The sequence below is a fragment of the Amyelois transitella genome, chromosome 12 (genome assembly GCF_032362555.1).
Source record: "Amyelois transitella isolate CPQ chromosome 12, ilAmyTran1.1, whole genome shotgun sequence".
In the NCBI taxonomy this organism is placed as follows: Eukaryota; Metazoa; Arthropoda; class Insecta; order Lepidoptera; family Pyralidae; genus Amyelois; species Amyelois transitella.
In genome coordinates, this window is record NC_083515.1 from 7,833,701 (window position 1) to 7,850,445 (window position 16,745).

Here is a 16,745-nt window from a genome sequence, read left to right on the forward strand (position 1 = left end):
CATTATGAAGCCATACAGCTGAACGTGGCCTTTCAGTCTTTTCGAGACTGTTGACTCTGTTAACCCCGCAAAGGATATAGACGTGACTTTATGTATGTATGTAATATCATAGCTTTGGTTGCGGAGATCAGAAGGCAGTCACCGTCACCTCGTGTAAAATAAGTGTTTTTTCTTTCTGGTGTAAGGGCCGGTTACATTCTTACCTCTGTGATATGAGCCCAGGGTGGGCTTAAATAACCTAGGTAACTTTTGCACGGGAACCTTGCCCATATTTGGTCACGGTTTTCAAAGCTTTCCCTCGCTCTAAGAAAATTTGTTGGCAACCAAAGTTAGTAAACATAATTGAGAGTCTTTGGTACATAGCTGAAGCAGAATTTGAACCTGGGCCTCTCACGCTTTATATTCTTGCATCTTAACGGTTCGCTCAGCGACGTTCTAATGAAGAAACTACTGTAATATCAATAGGTATACAGCTCCTTATCATACTTATACATTTAACAAATAAACTCAATTAGAAAGTATTACTATTAGAAAAGTTAAGAAGTAAATTAATATTGATGATGCGATTCTGTTTATCGAATTCAATATGTCTTAAAAGTTTAATGTCAGACGTTGGAGCACTCAAAACTAGAATTTATCGTTCAATCCAATTCTCCTTCTAATAGCTGAACTGTCGCAGATATCAGTTAGATTCCATAATAAATCTTAACTTAGACTCCAAGTCGGAATTCTTAAAACGCTGAAAAATATCGTCTTAGATAGAAACTCTCGCTGTAAAATTCCTTTGAAATGAGATAAGGGTGGACATAAAAGGACTGTTAATCAAAGGATTGAAGATTACATTTCCGGTAATAATATTAATATCTTCATTAAAATTGGTTACATTACGGCATTATCTGCCGTGTGGTGGGGCACTGTAGAAATAGAAAGGTATTGCGTGTATTTCTTTCTCATAGATGTCGTAGAAGGCGACTAATAGGATAGGCAAATTCATCTAGTGCAGCTTCTATGAATTAAGTTAATGTATTTGTGTTTGTTTAACAGTATTCTCTTCTCCAAACGGTGGTGGAGGCGTGTCAGAAAAAACCGCAGTGCAAATTTAGCACAAAACCGAAGTCAGGACTGGTGGACCCTTGTCCTCACGCGAGGAAGTTCGTGGAGGTCGCATACAAGTGCAGACCATGTGAGTATACATATTGTACTAGTTTTCTGTAAAATACACAAATTTTTACCTGAATGAATTTTAGAGTACCTACTTAAATGATTGAGGTGTCAGACTGGTCAATAACATATATACATTGGTCACGTAGGTATATTGCGTCCTTTCATAGGTGATTATTATAATTTTATTAGTTTGCATTTTGATTCAATCTCGCTATTTCGTAGAATTTTTAAATATTTTTTCTCGATCTGCATAAAGGTTTCTCCGTATTGTTACAATAAGGAATGTAAGTACTATAATTGTATTTTAATTATTCTTATATTCTTACGTGGCATTTCAGTCTAGTGATTATAGTCTCTGTCATCACCATACGTGTGATACACTTGTTAATAATATCTTGACCTAAAAGCTTGAGGTGAAAATCTCAACCAAATATAACATAATTCCTTAAACTCCTATGCTATATTTATAGCACCTATGAATAAAATTCTCATATTTTAATAAGGCCAAACCGGAAGAACAAGAATGTCTGGGTATAACCGGATAAGGAAAACAAAGCGTGGCCCCAATAACTTACCGATAATGCTTGGTGACTGGTCTTCGGTACCAAATATGGAGAGTACAAAAAGTTAGTACGAGCAATGAAGAAGACGGAAGTTAATTATGAGGGTAGAATAACTAATATTATAACGTGTATGTTAGTTACATTGTGTTCCCACAAAATCTCTACGATATGTTACAAAATCCCTATCTGATTCAAAAAGCTCAATCAAAAATACTCATCAAATATTGGAAGGAAGGAAGAATTTATATTAGTTAATAGAAAACACACTGTCTCGGTTATGTAACGGCGATTGAGGAACAAAAATCGGAACATATAAGTTACTACTACTACTCTATCGAAAAACTCATAATTAGATTCTATTTAAGCTTCCCAATATAAACTTCGCGGGTTGGATAGGATTATTATTTCATATAGTTTAATATGGAGACACAAATTCTGTACCAGAGAAATGGAAAGAAATGGTTTCTTACCCTACGGTTTTCCACAAATATAGAGACAGAGGGAAAGTTTAGATATTGCCTTATAAGGTAAGAAAAAGAAGGAGATGATAAGACATAATTATATCCTATCAAAGTTCGTGAATCAACCTTTGCCCTGGTATAGAATTTGTGTCTCCATATTAAACAATATGAAACAATAATCTTATCCAACCATTTTCCATGTCCTGGGGTAGCTAAGTTCAAAAAGCAGTCAAATGGATATATTTCTGTGCACTCATTATTTTGTAGGCTTTCTTATAGGGTATCAAGGCAGTGATTCAATGTTAATGGCTTTGGTGGGTATGAAGAAATGTTACAAATGTTTGGATTTTCACCGGTGTGACTTTATAGCTTATGATCCCTTATGTATTGGTTGTCCTTATAAGTCGTAAACATATTATTAGGTATCTAGATTCTAGACTGTTGACAGTGAAAATGTAATCAATTAAATACATCAATTTTATTTACGGCTACATATTTTAATCATAATTGATATCAGCTTTCTTAACTTTTTCTTCCCGGCTATAGTCCCGGTTGCATCTTTACAACTCTAGAGAGGAGCCCGGGGTAAGCTTTTGACCATGGATCCTGGATTGATCTGACTCCCATCTGATTTCCATAACCTTTTGGCAGGGGAACCTAACCCGTACTGGATCATGGTTGTACACATCCAGTTGCCTGAATGTGCAGGTTTCCTCATGATGTTTTCCCTCACTGTAAAGCTTCAGCTTTCTTAACTTCGGCAACATAAAGTCATTTTGAATACAATTTTAAATATTATAACTTTGACTGCAAATACGATTTTCTTACTTTAAAGCTACGTATAATTTTTTTATTGGCTTTTAATAAGATATTAATGAAAACTTAAAGCAAATATTTATCATATTAAATATGTATCTTTCATGCAACCTGTAGAAAAATAAGAGGAGTTTAAATATTATTTCGTACCATGTGTGTTTATCAATCTAGACTTCTATCTTGGAGCGGTGAATTACTCAATATTGAGTCCTCATTCTATATGTAAATTCAGTCATTCCGTAAGATAATCTAAGCTATGCATAGCTTAGAGCTCAACTTGGCAATATCCGAAATTACTTTAAAATACGTCCTTAGTAAAATTAGATCTTTTTCTTTGTAAGTATACATGAATAGCTAGTCGTAAATATCTTTAAAGTAAACTATATGAAATGTTTTTGATCTCAGAAATTGACATTAAATTATAATTAAATCTTGTGAAAATAATGTCTAAATTTCAAAGTTTAGCGATTTCGGTCAGTTTTTCGATTACTCGTGTCTCTGATATAATAACCTCTTTTTCTGATCGTTTTGGGCCTTTGATGTAATAATATTAATATTTTTTTTATTCATAATTAAAGCTACTAGTGTAGCTATATACCAATTTATTTATCATCATTAAAAGACTGTTGACTCTGTGTACCTACCCCGTTAGGTATGAAGACGTGATTATAAATGTGTATATAAGCATTAAAAAAACGTTAAGATATAAATCTCCATAAAAATAAAATAAATTACATAGAGTTCGAAATAAATAGAAGTGACCCAGACCGTCGTCCCCGTTCATTCGATTCTCTCCGTTCTAAATATACACGATCGCCCTAACATTATCTAGGTCATAACGAGGCGCAAGTTAGTACTGAAGTCAATACGGCGTGTAACAAATAGAATTAATGCAACTTAGACCAGTTGCTTGGAGTAATGACAGTTTGGCGGGAAGTTTGGTAAAGCGACATCTGTTGGCCGACACAAACGAATCGAGTTAGAAATCGTTGGCATTAGAATTAAATGTTCGGAGAACTTATATAAACGAAGAAATAAGATTTTAATGCATAAATTCCGTTGCAATCTTTAAAAAGGTTGGCTCGGTCCGCCCTGCAATATGTGTTTATATGTACGTTTCAATGCAAACAAAAAGTTGTAATTGCGAATAATCCTCTTCACTCTAGCAGTATCGTAGTACCTATATCGTACACCAACCGCTATCCCGACATTCCCTCCTCTGTGTGTAGCAGTAATTAATCACAAAGAACTTACAAATCTCAAACATGTCTGCTGTCGTCGATCGGAGAGTGTTTTTTGAGTGAATTTCGCGAGATCGTGATTGATTGTCTGTAAAACCTGATTGCCATTGTAAGGGTATATTTCGACAGAACCAGCCCCCTTAGTCACAAACGTATTAAAGGCATATATCTGATTTATCTGTTACAAAAGATATAGAAAAACAGAAAATAAGAAATGATAAAAGACCAATTGTTAACGGTCGTAAAAATTCCTTAGATTCCACTTGTCATTCTTCATGTATACTTCTTTTGATTCATCCAAGTTTCAATACAATTATTAATTGGATAAGCTATCCAGCCAACTGTGGCCTTCGGGTGACTACTGGCCATGTATTATGGAATAAAGACGTGACATATATGTGTGTGTGTATTTCATAAAATCGCATACATCTGAGGAGATTTTGAGGAGGATCGCGTCCTTCATTTATTGGTGTGTTAGATGAAGGAGTCCACATTCTACTGGGTAACACCTGATTGCGTCCACGACTCCTTGGATCCACGATATTGGATCTACTCGAAGATACTCCTATCGCCGTTTCACTTTTTATTATGACGAGAAACGCTTCAGCGATTGTTTTACGGGTAATAATAATGGCGTCGGACGTGCCATGAGACGGGCGCTGTATTACCTCTGCAACGTTGCAAGGAGCCTAAGTTGGATTATGTTTACAGTCAATTGTCGAAAAAGTACCATTATCGCAAATGCAAGAGCATATGTTGGTTCTCAAACTAATGTACGTAATTTAGAAAAAAGTATTTGTACATTGCTCGCGGTAGGATTCAAACCTTGGGGCGGCACGCTTTTTGAGTCAAAACCTTACCAATTCTTAAATATATATTTCAAAAGCCATACTTTTAGCATCGTGTCGGAAAAGTTGGAGACCGTAAAGGGACCGTGTGTAATTAATATACGAGTACATTAGACGAAACTACGTGGCCTGGTTAACCGGGTCAAATCCATTTCATCACGCCACTTTGTTCAGGTGTGGCCTCATCGTTCACCATTTAGTTTTTTTAATAAGGTCACTAGATCATATCACGCTGGTAACACACGAAAATTAGTACATTGTTACTAGATAGGTATATTATACCTACTACATTTCTTTAGGTACCTAAATAATGGGAAAGAATCTGGATGAGTCTTTTTGTTGAAAAATACGCTTGCAAAATAAGTTGTGGTTAATATCAAAAGTAATTCATTATAATTTTGCTTTTTCATTAGGATTTTTCTTTTTATGGTTATAAATTAATTTTTCAACTTAAAACCTTTTACATACATACATACATACATATAGTCACGTCTATATCCCTTGCGGGGTAGACAGAGCCAATAGTCCCGAAAAGACTGAATGGCCACATTCAGCTGCTCTGCTTAATGATGGAATTGAGATCCAAATAGTGACAGGTTGCAAGCCCATCGCCTAAAAAAAAGGATCGCAATTTTATAAGCCTATCCCTTAGTCGCCTTTTACGACATCCATGGGAAAGAGATGGAGTGGTCCTATTCTTTTTCGTATTGGTGCCGGGAACCTTTTACCTAAATGAAACTCTCATATTTTGTTTAAAAAATCATGTTTAAAAATCGAGTGAGTAAATCATAAAGGGAAGGGGTCGACCATTGGCACCTCATTATTTTTGGTGGAGGTGAAAAATATCCCTATAAGTATTTAATGATATTTTGATATGATTTTTATAATTATTTGTATTGTAATCATAATTTCTTTAAAAATGATTTTTACTGATATTGATTGTCCACGAAGTGAGATCGCTCTAACACCATTTTCTATTTAATCGCTGCAATTATCTGCTCTTTGGTTGAACTTCTTTCCTTTCCTTTATAGGTTGGCTACGCATTAAAAATATATTTTTCTTACCTCCAATAACAAATCACCTACCAACCTACCAAATATTTAATAGAAAACACGCGTGACAAACTAAACAAATAGGTACGAACAAATGTTACTCATGTTTCACCAAGTCCCCTTTATCTACGCCTTTTACAAAAAGTTGCAGTCATCATTACCAATAAAACAATAGGGTGAATCGGATTCGGCATCGCGTGACGTCACGGGTACAGGGGTTATTCTGATTTATACCGTGTTAATAAATTCCTGGATGGGGTCAACGCACGAGGGCGCGGAAGTGCAGGAGCGGCTAATGGGTGCGGCTTTGGATGCAGACGGGCGGGCCAAACGCGGCGGTTGAAACGTCGTTACATATATAAGTGATAACAACATAGTCTTAATTACAATTTACGTCGAATTTTAAGTGAGCATGATAAAAAATTTCACAGCTTGTTATAGTCAGGTAGATCAAATTTAATGCCTTTGTAAATAATGCAAAATTGTTATAGTACTTATTTAAATTTCTGACTAAAGATCTTTGTCAATGATCTAATAATAAATTATATTGAGTAATGAAGTATGTTTTTTAATGTGAATAAAAAATCTCTTTCTACAGATTTAAATTGATTAATTGATTACCATTTTCCGTTATAAAAGGAAGAATGTAAGGTTGTCAAAAATTGGATAATTCTAGATTTTATGTACGAAAACAACCTTATGACAAAATTTCATACACGAAGATCGAAAACTATTGATCTAAATATCACACATTCACCATTATCTTAATAGTCGTCTCGAACTGCGCAAAGTCTACACGGTTGATCTGAAAATATATCATACACAAACCTACAAAATCGCAATATAAAGATCTACATAAAGATATGTGCAGTATAAGTAATGTAATATTTGACAACCGCGTGTTTTTTTTCCGCTGTTCCAACTGAATGATATACTGAAAAAATATGAAGTTAAATATTTTAAACGGAAGGAATAACTGCTCGTGTTGTTTTAAGCGTTGGGTATCACAAATGCTTTTCCTGCGCTGTTAGAAATTCAGAATAAAACAAAAACGGTCGTGAATGTTCCTTTTTCCTTTGTTTGTGCACACGCCCTGTCAAAATGGATTAAGTTTTTACTCACAGTGTGGAATCAATTTATTGACAACACCTTTGCAGAATTTTATTGGCATGGTATTATTTATTAATACATATTTATAATTAGAATTAGTACTAGATTATTAGTTGTTCTTGATGTGACGTCCGGTAGACTATTCTCCTCCATTATAACTACCTACTACTTTATACTTTATATGTGTCACCAATTCACATATTGTAGGACTTATCAATTTCTACTTGTGAATTCGACGTTAAATTGAAATAATTCGTAAAATGAGTTTGTTAATTTTCGACTAACAACAAAACTTCTTGTACTTGTAAAGTGATTAAACAACAATGAGGGTGTCGAAATTTAACATAAAATACAAACTAGGGAAGTTATGGTACAATGAACTAATAATGTAGGAAGATAAAGCGCTCATTTTTATAATTAATGTGCTATTCCCATATTGCCTGTCCACTGTACACGAGCGTTTCTTTCGTAGAAATTGTAGACAATTTTTTTTTGCTAAGTTAAAGTCATTATTTAATTTTAAGTGAGTAACCGTAAAAGCGACTAAGGGAACTTGGGATATCTTTTTGTAGGAAATGCGCTGGCAACCTGTCACTGTTTGACCGTGGCTTTTCAGTATTTTCAAGACTGTGGGCTCTGTCTTTCCTGTGAGGGTTATTAAATTATTCTTTCATTCATTCTATTCACATTTTATCCTTAAGCTACATATTTTTTTAATTTCGCACGCACACTTTGACCCAAAATTAAGAATTTGTTCTTCTTTTATGTAATTTTTGAGTTGTAGCATCTTAATATCATAGGTTTTAGTCGTATAGGTAAAGCTTTTCCTTGCAACCTTTCCAAAATGTAACAACATACATGTTTTTGAAGCACTCCGACCTTTTTAGGGCTCCGTACGTAAAAGATAAAAACGGGACCATATTACTAAGCCTCCACTGTCTTTCCGTCTGTCGCCAAGCTGTATCTCATAAACCGTGATGGGTAGAAACCTGAAATTGTCACAAACTCAGCGAAATAAATGTTTAAGTAAGAAACGTGATGATGGTACGGAACCCTTTGTGCGCGAGTCCGACTCTTACTTGGCCGGTTTTTACTTGGTTACTTGGCGGTTTCGTATTTCTGTTAATGGTAAAGGGTTTGGTCAGTTTACTGAGTAACTACGGTAATGGTTCATTGGCTGATAATTTATCAAATGCATCATGAAAATGAATATTTTATTTTATCTTTCAACTCATAAGTACACCCCTGGAGCTATTGAATTGTTGGTTGAGTGAAGCAAAGGGCAAAAATATAACATCATTTTAATAATATAACTTCTATGTCAGTATGCGTGTTTTTGTAGCTTTAATATTAGATAATATTTAATAAAATTAATTTAGTATACTGTAATGAATACTATATCAACGTACGTACATGTCATCATCACTGAACGTGGCATTTCAGTCTTTGCGAGACTGTTGGCTCTGTCTACCCCGTAAGGGATAAAATTGTTAATATATGTATGTCTGTATGTATAATATCTAAAAGGCGTAGTTACCTGTAGATACAACTAGAATCGAAACTACTTTGATAGAAAAAGATTTGATTTTACGTTTTAAAAAATGTAGAATGAAAATCGGCATTAATTTAATCATTTGAAAATGTCAGTCCTGAAGAAATTTTCGTCAAAAATAGTGTAATGAAAATACTTAACTGCTAAATGTAAAAAAAAAATATTCGTTCGAAATAAAATTTTGGAGAATTTTTTAATGATACTGCATCCATTTTAAAAACATGGTTCAATAGTAATATATAAACAAATTATATTTAAAACTTTATTACACAAAAAAATGTACAAAGGGCGGACTACCAGCATTCTCTACCAGCTGACTAAACAGAAAAACTTCAAGTTAATTGTTGATTTGACAACCTTTTTTAACTGCCAATTGGTAAGACACAGTGTATGACGTTAAATGCAACTAACACCTAACCCGTATGAAACATCCAGTGCATGTTTAGCCATGTTTTATACGGGTTAGGTTTCTGCAAACGTTATGAAGGTCTTCTGGTAAAAGCGAATCCCGTCTGACCTTCATACCAACCTTACCCATATCCAGGATCAAATGGCGCATCCCGTCTCTTCTCCAGATGAGTGAGGATGTAATTGGGATTAAAGTCAATAGGAAGAAGTTAGCTTTCGTTAAGATTTTTAAGAAAGACAAAGACTTTGTGTTAATTATACTTATTAAAAAGCGAATAAAAAATCATAAGTATTCGTTTGCATCCTTCCTAGTGCATATTTTATAAGTCTCTTCCCCATGATTGATTTTGAGATAGAGTAAGTTACTGGCCTGAAAGAAGTGATTATAATGGGCCAATTTTGAAGAAAATGACCGAAGGGTTATTATCCAGTAAAACGTGCATTTCGATCTTCAAGGCAATGTGCTCTGCAAACCCAGTAAATGATAAAGACGTGATATGGGTATGTATGTATAAAAATAAAAACGGTATGTGAATCACCCGGCCTACAATAATGTTAATAACATCAATCTCATGAATACTAAATAACAAAGGTGGGCAATAATACAATACAATTTATATTGTGACAAAAGGCAGATTTCCGGGACAAAGCAGTTCGGCACTTTCTTGGTAGATGGCGTTACATAAAATTCTTGACCCCTTAACGTGGACGAGGCCTGCCTGAGTCATAGTTGTATTTGTATAAAATATGCTCTTGTTTTGTTAAGGTTAGAAATTGAAATTTAGTTACAGAAGCATCGGGTAAAACCTATTTTTTAAGACTGTAGTAGGTATCGAACTAGGCTCTAAAATAGGCTAATTTATTCTCGTAAAACTCAAACTGTAAAATAATATAACTTCTTTTTAATGGAAAATAGATGTAATACCAGAACAGATTCAAGTTTATTTAAGTTTTTGAAAGAAATCTCTCTTTGATAAAGAAAATTGTTTATCAAAGAGAGATTATAAAATTTTATAAATATTTTCTTAGTGACCTTCAGGAGTCGGACTTGCTGCGAGGGTGACGTCATCAGGCTGGGCTGCAACCCCCATTCCAGGATTGCCATCTTCGAAGCCCAGTACGGGAGGACCATGTTTGAGTCCATCATTTGCCCTCAAACGCAAGGAGTGACTGATGAAAGTAAGTGGAGGAAATTCGATGTTGTAAATAGCCAAAAAAAAAACAACATCTTTACTATTATACAATTTCGGATATTCTATATTTTCCATGAAAATCCGAATAATTTTATTAGAAAAAATATTGACGTTATTAGAAAAATAGTTTTTATATTCAAACCAAGCCAACAAAAGCCAAGGCAACAATAATATATCTCTAATAATGTGAATTAGAGAGTGTATGCACAAAGTAGATTTAACTTTGCAAATTAAACAATGCAATCAGTCAATTAGAAGTCGTGGTACAATTTTTTCATGGGCGAATATTTACATTTTTTTATAAAAATATATTTTTTCTATATAATAACTAATATATTTATCTTTAAATGGGATATTAAAATGTCATGAATTTTAAGTAAAAGGGTTAGGTACTTAATATTCAGGAGAAATACTTGAAGTTAGTCTCTATTTTACATTCTTCCTTAGTTCTTAATTTGGCGACAAAAAACTGAGTTCTGGTTGTGAAAATAACTTTGTTCGTAGAAAGTTTAAAACATTTTAAAAAATGTTTTATAAACCATTAGGTAAGTAAAGGTTTACTTTTAACAAAGTTTATTATTTTCTTATATAATCTAGATACCTAGACATTTTTATGTACTAAATAAGTAGTTTAAAAATAATTTCCTCTACTTCTCCTTAGACCTACGTTGCCTAAAAATAGCATAGCGATTAAAAGGGGCAATGCGGCCAGCATTTTGGACACGCTATGATAGTTTTTACCTATCCGTTGAGATTTAATGTTGACGAATATGTGAAAAGATCAATTTTGGTTTGTATTTATATTTGTTTCAATTTATTGCTGTAGAAAATTGAAAACACTGTAATAACTGATTTACCCAATCCATGATCATTGGTCATCGGCGCATCGGAGAGGCGAGGATGCAACCCAGACTAACGCCAGTAGGCTGAAACATGACATCGGCAAAATAGAAGGGTCGCCATATCAATTATTTATATATCTAGAACTGAGCTCAAAGCTTACAGAGTACAAAGCTCTCGTCTAGACATTTATTTTTATTTCTCTTCAAAATAAATCCAGTCTAATACTTGTAGTTTAAATTATTGTAATTGTTTTTCGACAGAGTACAGAAACAATATTTTTGCGTAAATTTAAGGTTCCTTACAAATATTTAGAACCTACTCTTAATTTTAGGCGTTACTTGGATGTTCACAACTGTTGGCTCTACCTACCTCTTGAAGAATTTATGCGCGATGTGTGTATGATGATTATATTTTATATGTAACAGCCTGCACCACTCCCCATGGAACTGACATCGTGATGCAGATCTGCCATGGCAAGCGGAGGTGTACTGTGGAAGCCAACAGCAAAACCTTCGGGACGCCTTGCAAGAACATGTCTAGGACTTACCTCAAAGTAGTTTATGCTTGTGGTAAGTATTAGGCTAAAGTATTTCTGTTATAACGTTTCAAACTTCGTAAGCCACTTTGTCATGTGGACAAATTGCTGCAGATCTCACACATAATGTCTTCGAGGACGATTCCTGCTCAACTCAAGATGGTATTTATTCAGCTTGACCTGGTCCTCTATTGTTGTTACAATTGTACGCTATTAGTGTAAATTGCACCAAAAGCCTAAGTTTTAGTACGAGTCAAATTTTACCGGCAATAAAGACGGTGTAATTGTATAAAAAATAAGAGTGATTAAATGTCCTGATTGTAGAATTTTAAGTTTAGAGATCTATATAAGAGTTTATTAGTATTACTCTTGAAACATTATTGTCAACAGTTCCCCTGGGAGTGCTGATAGAGAGGTACGAGAGTGCGGCTGAAAGCGATGAAATTACCAAAACGGACAATAGTGAACAAAATTTTTTCGACGATTCAGGTATAAGTCACATATGAATACGAATATATATTTCAAATAAATTTTAAAAAATATAATAAACAAGATAACGCCCGAGTAAACGCCGACCAATCCCGAATGAATTTCTAATCTCTAGACCCAGTGGTTTGGGCTGTACCTTGTCTGTCAGTCAGTCATTCAGTATCTGAAGAGTTTTATCAATAGTTCTTTTTAGAAGAAGGGTCTAAAAATATCAACCTGTTTCTTTGAATCTCAATCTATCATTAATCTATACGGCTGAACATGACTTTTCAGTAATTTCGAGACTTTTGACTCTACCTACCCCATAAGGGATAAAGTCGTGCTTAAGTATATGTATGTATACTTTGATATAGAGGGAGCGAGGGAGCGCTGGGGGGAAACTAACGCGGTTCCAGCGGTGGCCAACCCGATCCCTCCTGAAGACTTTACTTCACCGCCATCAACAGTAAATAATGAAGAAACCACATCCACGAGCCAAACGAAAGAAAATAGTACAGGTATTGTTCGCTTCGGCTTTTCTTATCACTTATCCTTTATTTTTTTCAGCGATACATTGAGCTGTTTCATTATTGACACCATATTTGCCGTTCAATATAATAGAAATACAATTTAATAGGACATCATATAATTTACACAATAGAAGTTTACAGAAAAAAGTTAATGTGAATGCCATATCAGTTCCTGGCTCGGTGATACGTTCAGCACTGATTTGTGATAACCAGAATCCTATTGTTGAAAAAAATACAATTACTAAAAATAAAAGTCACATTTCTATTTGACAAAAAAAATATTTCAGGAAATATTATTCAACAATATTTTAACATTCATTACAACTGATATTTGAACCAGACTAGTTTAACACTAAAAGAGAATGCTTTCATAAAACTAAACTGCTTTTTTTTTCAGAAACCCGTTCGGATCACAAAATAAAATTATTTGTATATGTCGGATCAGGAATAATACTGTTCATAATTTTAATTCTACTCCTTTTTGCCGTACGATGTTATATCATTCGTAAATCATCGAACGACTCTAAAACAGGAGATATGTTCACAACAGAGGCTCCGAATGTATTTAATGATGCGAATTCGGATATAGATAACGATATAGATGTGAGTCACATTTCTGGAACTTTCTATGATCCTGTCCATCCAGATATGATTCTTTATAGAGAAGCTAATGGAAGCAAAGGCACTATAAGAGCTATGAGGCCTTTATCTACTATATACCCTTGCGCTGGCGCAAGCATGTATGGGAACGTAGATTACGTACCTCAAGCAAGAGAGGTAAAGTATAAAAATCAGGACGAGCCTGAAAGTATGGTTAGTCCAAGGAGTTTAGGGAACTTCTCAAATTCCCAGTTTTATTATGGCTGACGGAGGGCCGCCGGGGGGCAGGATGACGCCTCAAGGACATATTGCTTCTAGTGATTGGACTGTCCGTTAATTAAATGCTTTTAAAGCTTGAAAATTGTTGCTATGAGCGCTGTATGGAGTTGGATAAGATTTTGATAGTATGAATATAATAATTTATTGTTTTGCAATACAATGTGGTAGCGAAAGAACTCAACAGTTTGAGACAATACCGTGCCGAGACACACAGACAGCGTTATTACTTTAGATAATCATCTTTCTCTTTGTGCGTTACAAGATAATTTTTATTTAAATACATTTTTTATGACATTTCAAGAACGAAAATTTACCAAATATATGCTGTAAAGAACTAAATTTTTATTGTTGTAAAATGATAATGAAGAAATGAAATGATCAAATATTTATCAATAGTGAATATACCACCTATTTAAGAATAAAAACCTTACTTGAATCTCAGATAATAAACTCTTTAATTGTAACAACATATAAAATGCTACTAAAGAAACTAAAGAAATATTGTAATATATAAAATAATTTTTTCACAATTCAATGTCTTGCACTTTATGTAAAAGCATATCGTACATAGTAATTTTAAGTTTGCACTGTAATCATTTATTAACTAACAAAAGAATCTGTGATTGAAAGAATAATTATAGATAATTTCATTATAAGGAGTTTATAATTCATTATAATAATAATAAACGTTTATTAATTCTTGTCCAGAAACTTTACGATAATAAGTTAAAATTATAGCTAAAATAGTTCTAACACAATACCTACATATGTATATTACCTATCTTTCCACAAAATATTGTCATAAGAAACATTTAATTTTTTTTTCTAAATTTTGTTATTATTATTGATATTACAAATGTGTTAGTTTCATTTATTATTAAAGTGGTCTTTAAGGTATATCTATTTTATCGCTGGGAATATATGTATGTAAAAGTTATTTTTGTACCTGTGGCTTTATTTGTATTGTTTCCAATAAATTACAACAAAATGTAGCAAACGTTTTTTTAAAGACTGGAAGGATTTTCCCACTATTAAGAAACTTATTATACACATTTTCTGATATTTAAGAGACTTCAGGCATCCAGCTCTTATCAATGTAAATATTCATGTATTTGAGACGTCGTCATAAATGTATATATTTTTTTTGATATATGACTCCATTTTGTATGAGCTTCATGTACAGGAAACAAGTATTACACATGGATTTTTATTTATTTAGTTATTTTTCAAAAACTTACAAACGATCATTACAGGTTTTGATAAAATGCTATGCCAAAGACTATAACATTTTTATGTACTTATAACATCTGTTACATATTGTAGCATATGCCATTCTTGGAAATTCATTCAGAGAACAGAAGAAGAGAGCGCGTGTGCGCGCGTCAGCGGCGCCTTGCTGACAAGGTAACATGCCATGGCCATTTTGTACATACAGCCCATATACATAAATAATATAAAATTGTAAAAATTTTTGGCAATTAATTTTATTTTCAATCGATTTTTGAATTGGTATACTGAGATACTTTTAATGCAACACTGCACTGAGCAATGTAATAAATTATTAAAATAATTTTATTCATTCATATTTTCACTCCGTTTTACTGAAACCATTGTGTACTTACATATTTTTCATAGCAAAGGGGTATTATTTACCATTATTTAATTTTCGATTATAAGTACGTGCATTGTTGGTCTCATATTGTTGTATCAAAAAATGTATTATGTTTTTAAATTGAAAATGATTTTTGTATCAATTTTTAAATAAAAAATTGTTAAATTTGTGTTTTATTTCGACGGCTAGTAAACAAAGTAGTCGTTTTATGTTCTCTGGTAAATTTATTTTTAGAGTTATATATATATTTTTTAACGATTTCGTAGTCACTTGGGATTATAAAAAACGAAGCCTTATCATACGAAAGAATCTACAGTTATAATTCAAGAAAGCCAAACAACGAGCATTTTGTTTGAAAAGAGCATTATTTTAATTAGAAAAAAAAATTTAAATACCTACCAATTTCAAATATATTTTTTTTTCATTAATTAATTACAATTTTAAGACTTCTTTTTGATTTGACCATAAGATATTGCCATAAAGCAGAGCAAATTATGACTAGTGATTTTCTTTTGTGGACAACGCAGTCTTTCGAGCCTCGTCGTCACAGCGTCAACACGGCGTCGACGTAGCGGTAATGTGCATCATACAGGTAGGTGTTAGCAAGACGTCCACGCTCGAAAGACAAGTGTGGGAGAGCCCTTAAGTACAACAACTGCTAGCAACTTGTATAAAAATCTGTGTGTTGTTATATATTTTCTCAATTTTTAAAGTACCACCTGCATCTCTCTTTAAATCAAGAAAGTGGATAGGTGTGTACAAAAGTGGAATTTTTCTTTAAAGCGTAAAGAAGAACTTTTAAGTATAGTTAGGAACCTGCAATCACCTCTGAATCGCAAATCCATCATTAATTTTTCCAGTTAAATATGACCTTCAAGTCTTATGTCTATTAGCTCTGTCTACCCTGCATGGCAATATAATTTAGTACTACACTTTATTTAGTACTTCAGCGATTATTTTATAAGATTTTTTGGGGACTAAAATAATTTTGATCGTTACATCGACGATCCAATAACCCGAGCTTTATTAAATCACCGGCGACAGGGAATTATTACAGCGATCACTCACAAGACCGGCGATCCCCGGATGGTGCAACCTGTTGCTGGTTCGCTATTGTGTTGTGGTGGTAAGTTATGATGGCAAGTTACTTGAAAAGATCAATAAATATTTACTGACAAATTACAGAGGCTAAGCTAGCCCTAAAGTTTATTCGACACTTGTGGTACGGAATAGTAACGGAATGAAACTATAATTTGTGATAACAAATTATAAGATTAACATGGAATTTGACTGAACTTTTTGGATCTCCCGCAGAAAGGCACGCGCGACACCTTTTTCACGGCGCCATATATGTACTACCGCTGTTTCGTTTTTTATTATGAATTAAAACGGGACAGCGATAGTTTTTCGCGCGATTTATCATTAAGTCATCCAGTTCAGTGTGACCTTTCAGACTGTTCAAGAATGTT

The 16,745-nt window shown here is 33.6% G+C and overlaps 1 protein-coding gene across 1 annotated transcript in view; it reads left to right on the forward strand.

The window, feature by feature from the left end:
* The window catches only part of LOC106141618 (uncharacterized), a 33,056-nt gene extending 19,201 nt beyond the window's left edge, over window positions 1-13,855 (forward strand). The window contains exons 3-8 of the mRNA XM_060947087.1: window positions 1,045-1,183; window positions 10,246-10,395; window positions 11,678-11,821; window positions 12,178-12,276; window positions 12,630-12,773; window positions 13,183-13,855. Coding sequence (XP_060803070.1) covers window positions 1,045-1,183; window positions 10,246-10,395; window positions 11,678-11,821; window positions 12,178-12,276; window positions 12,630-12,773; window positions 13,183-13,652 — 1,146 coding nt within the window. The 3' untranslated portion in view covers window positions 13,653-13,855. The remainder of the gene's footprint in view (window positions 1-1,044; window positions 1,184-10,245; window positions 10,396-11,677; window positions 11,822-12,177; window positions 12,277-12,629; window positions 12,774-13,182) is intronic.
* The last annotated feature ends 2,890 nt before the right edge of the window (window positions 13,856-16,745 follow it).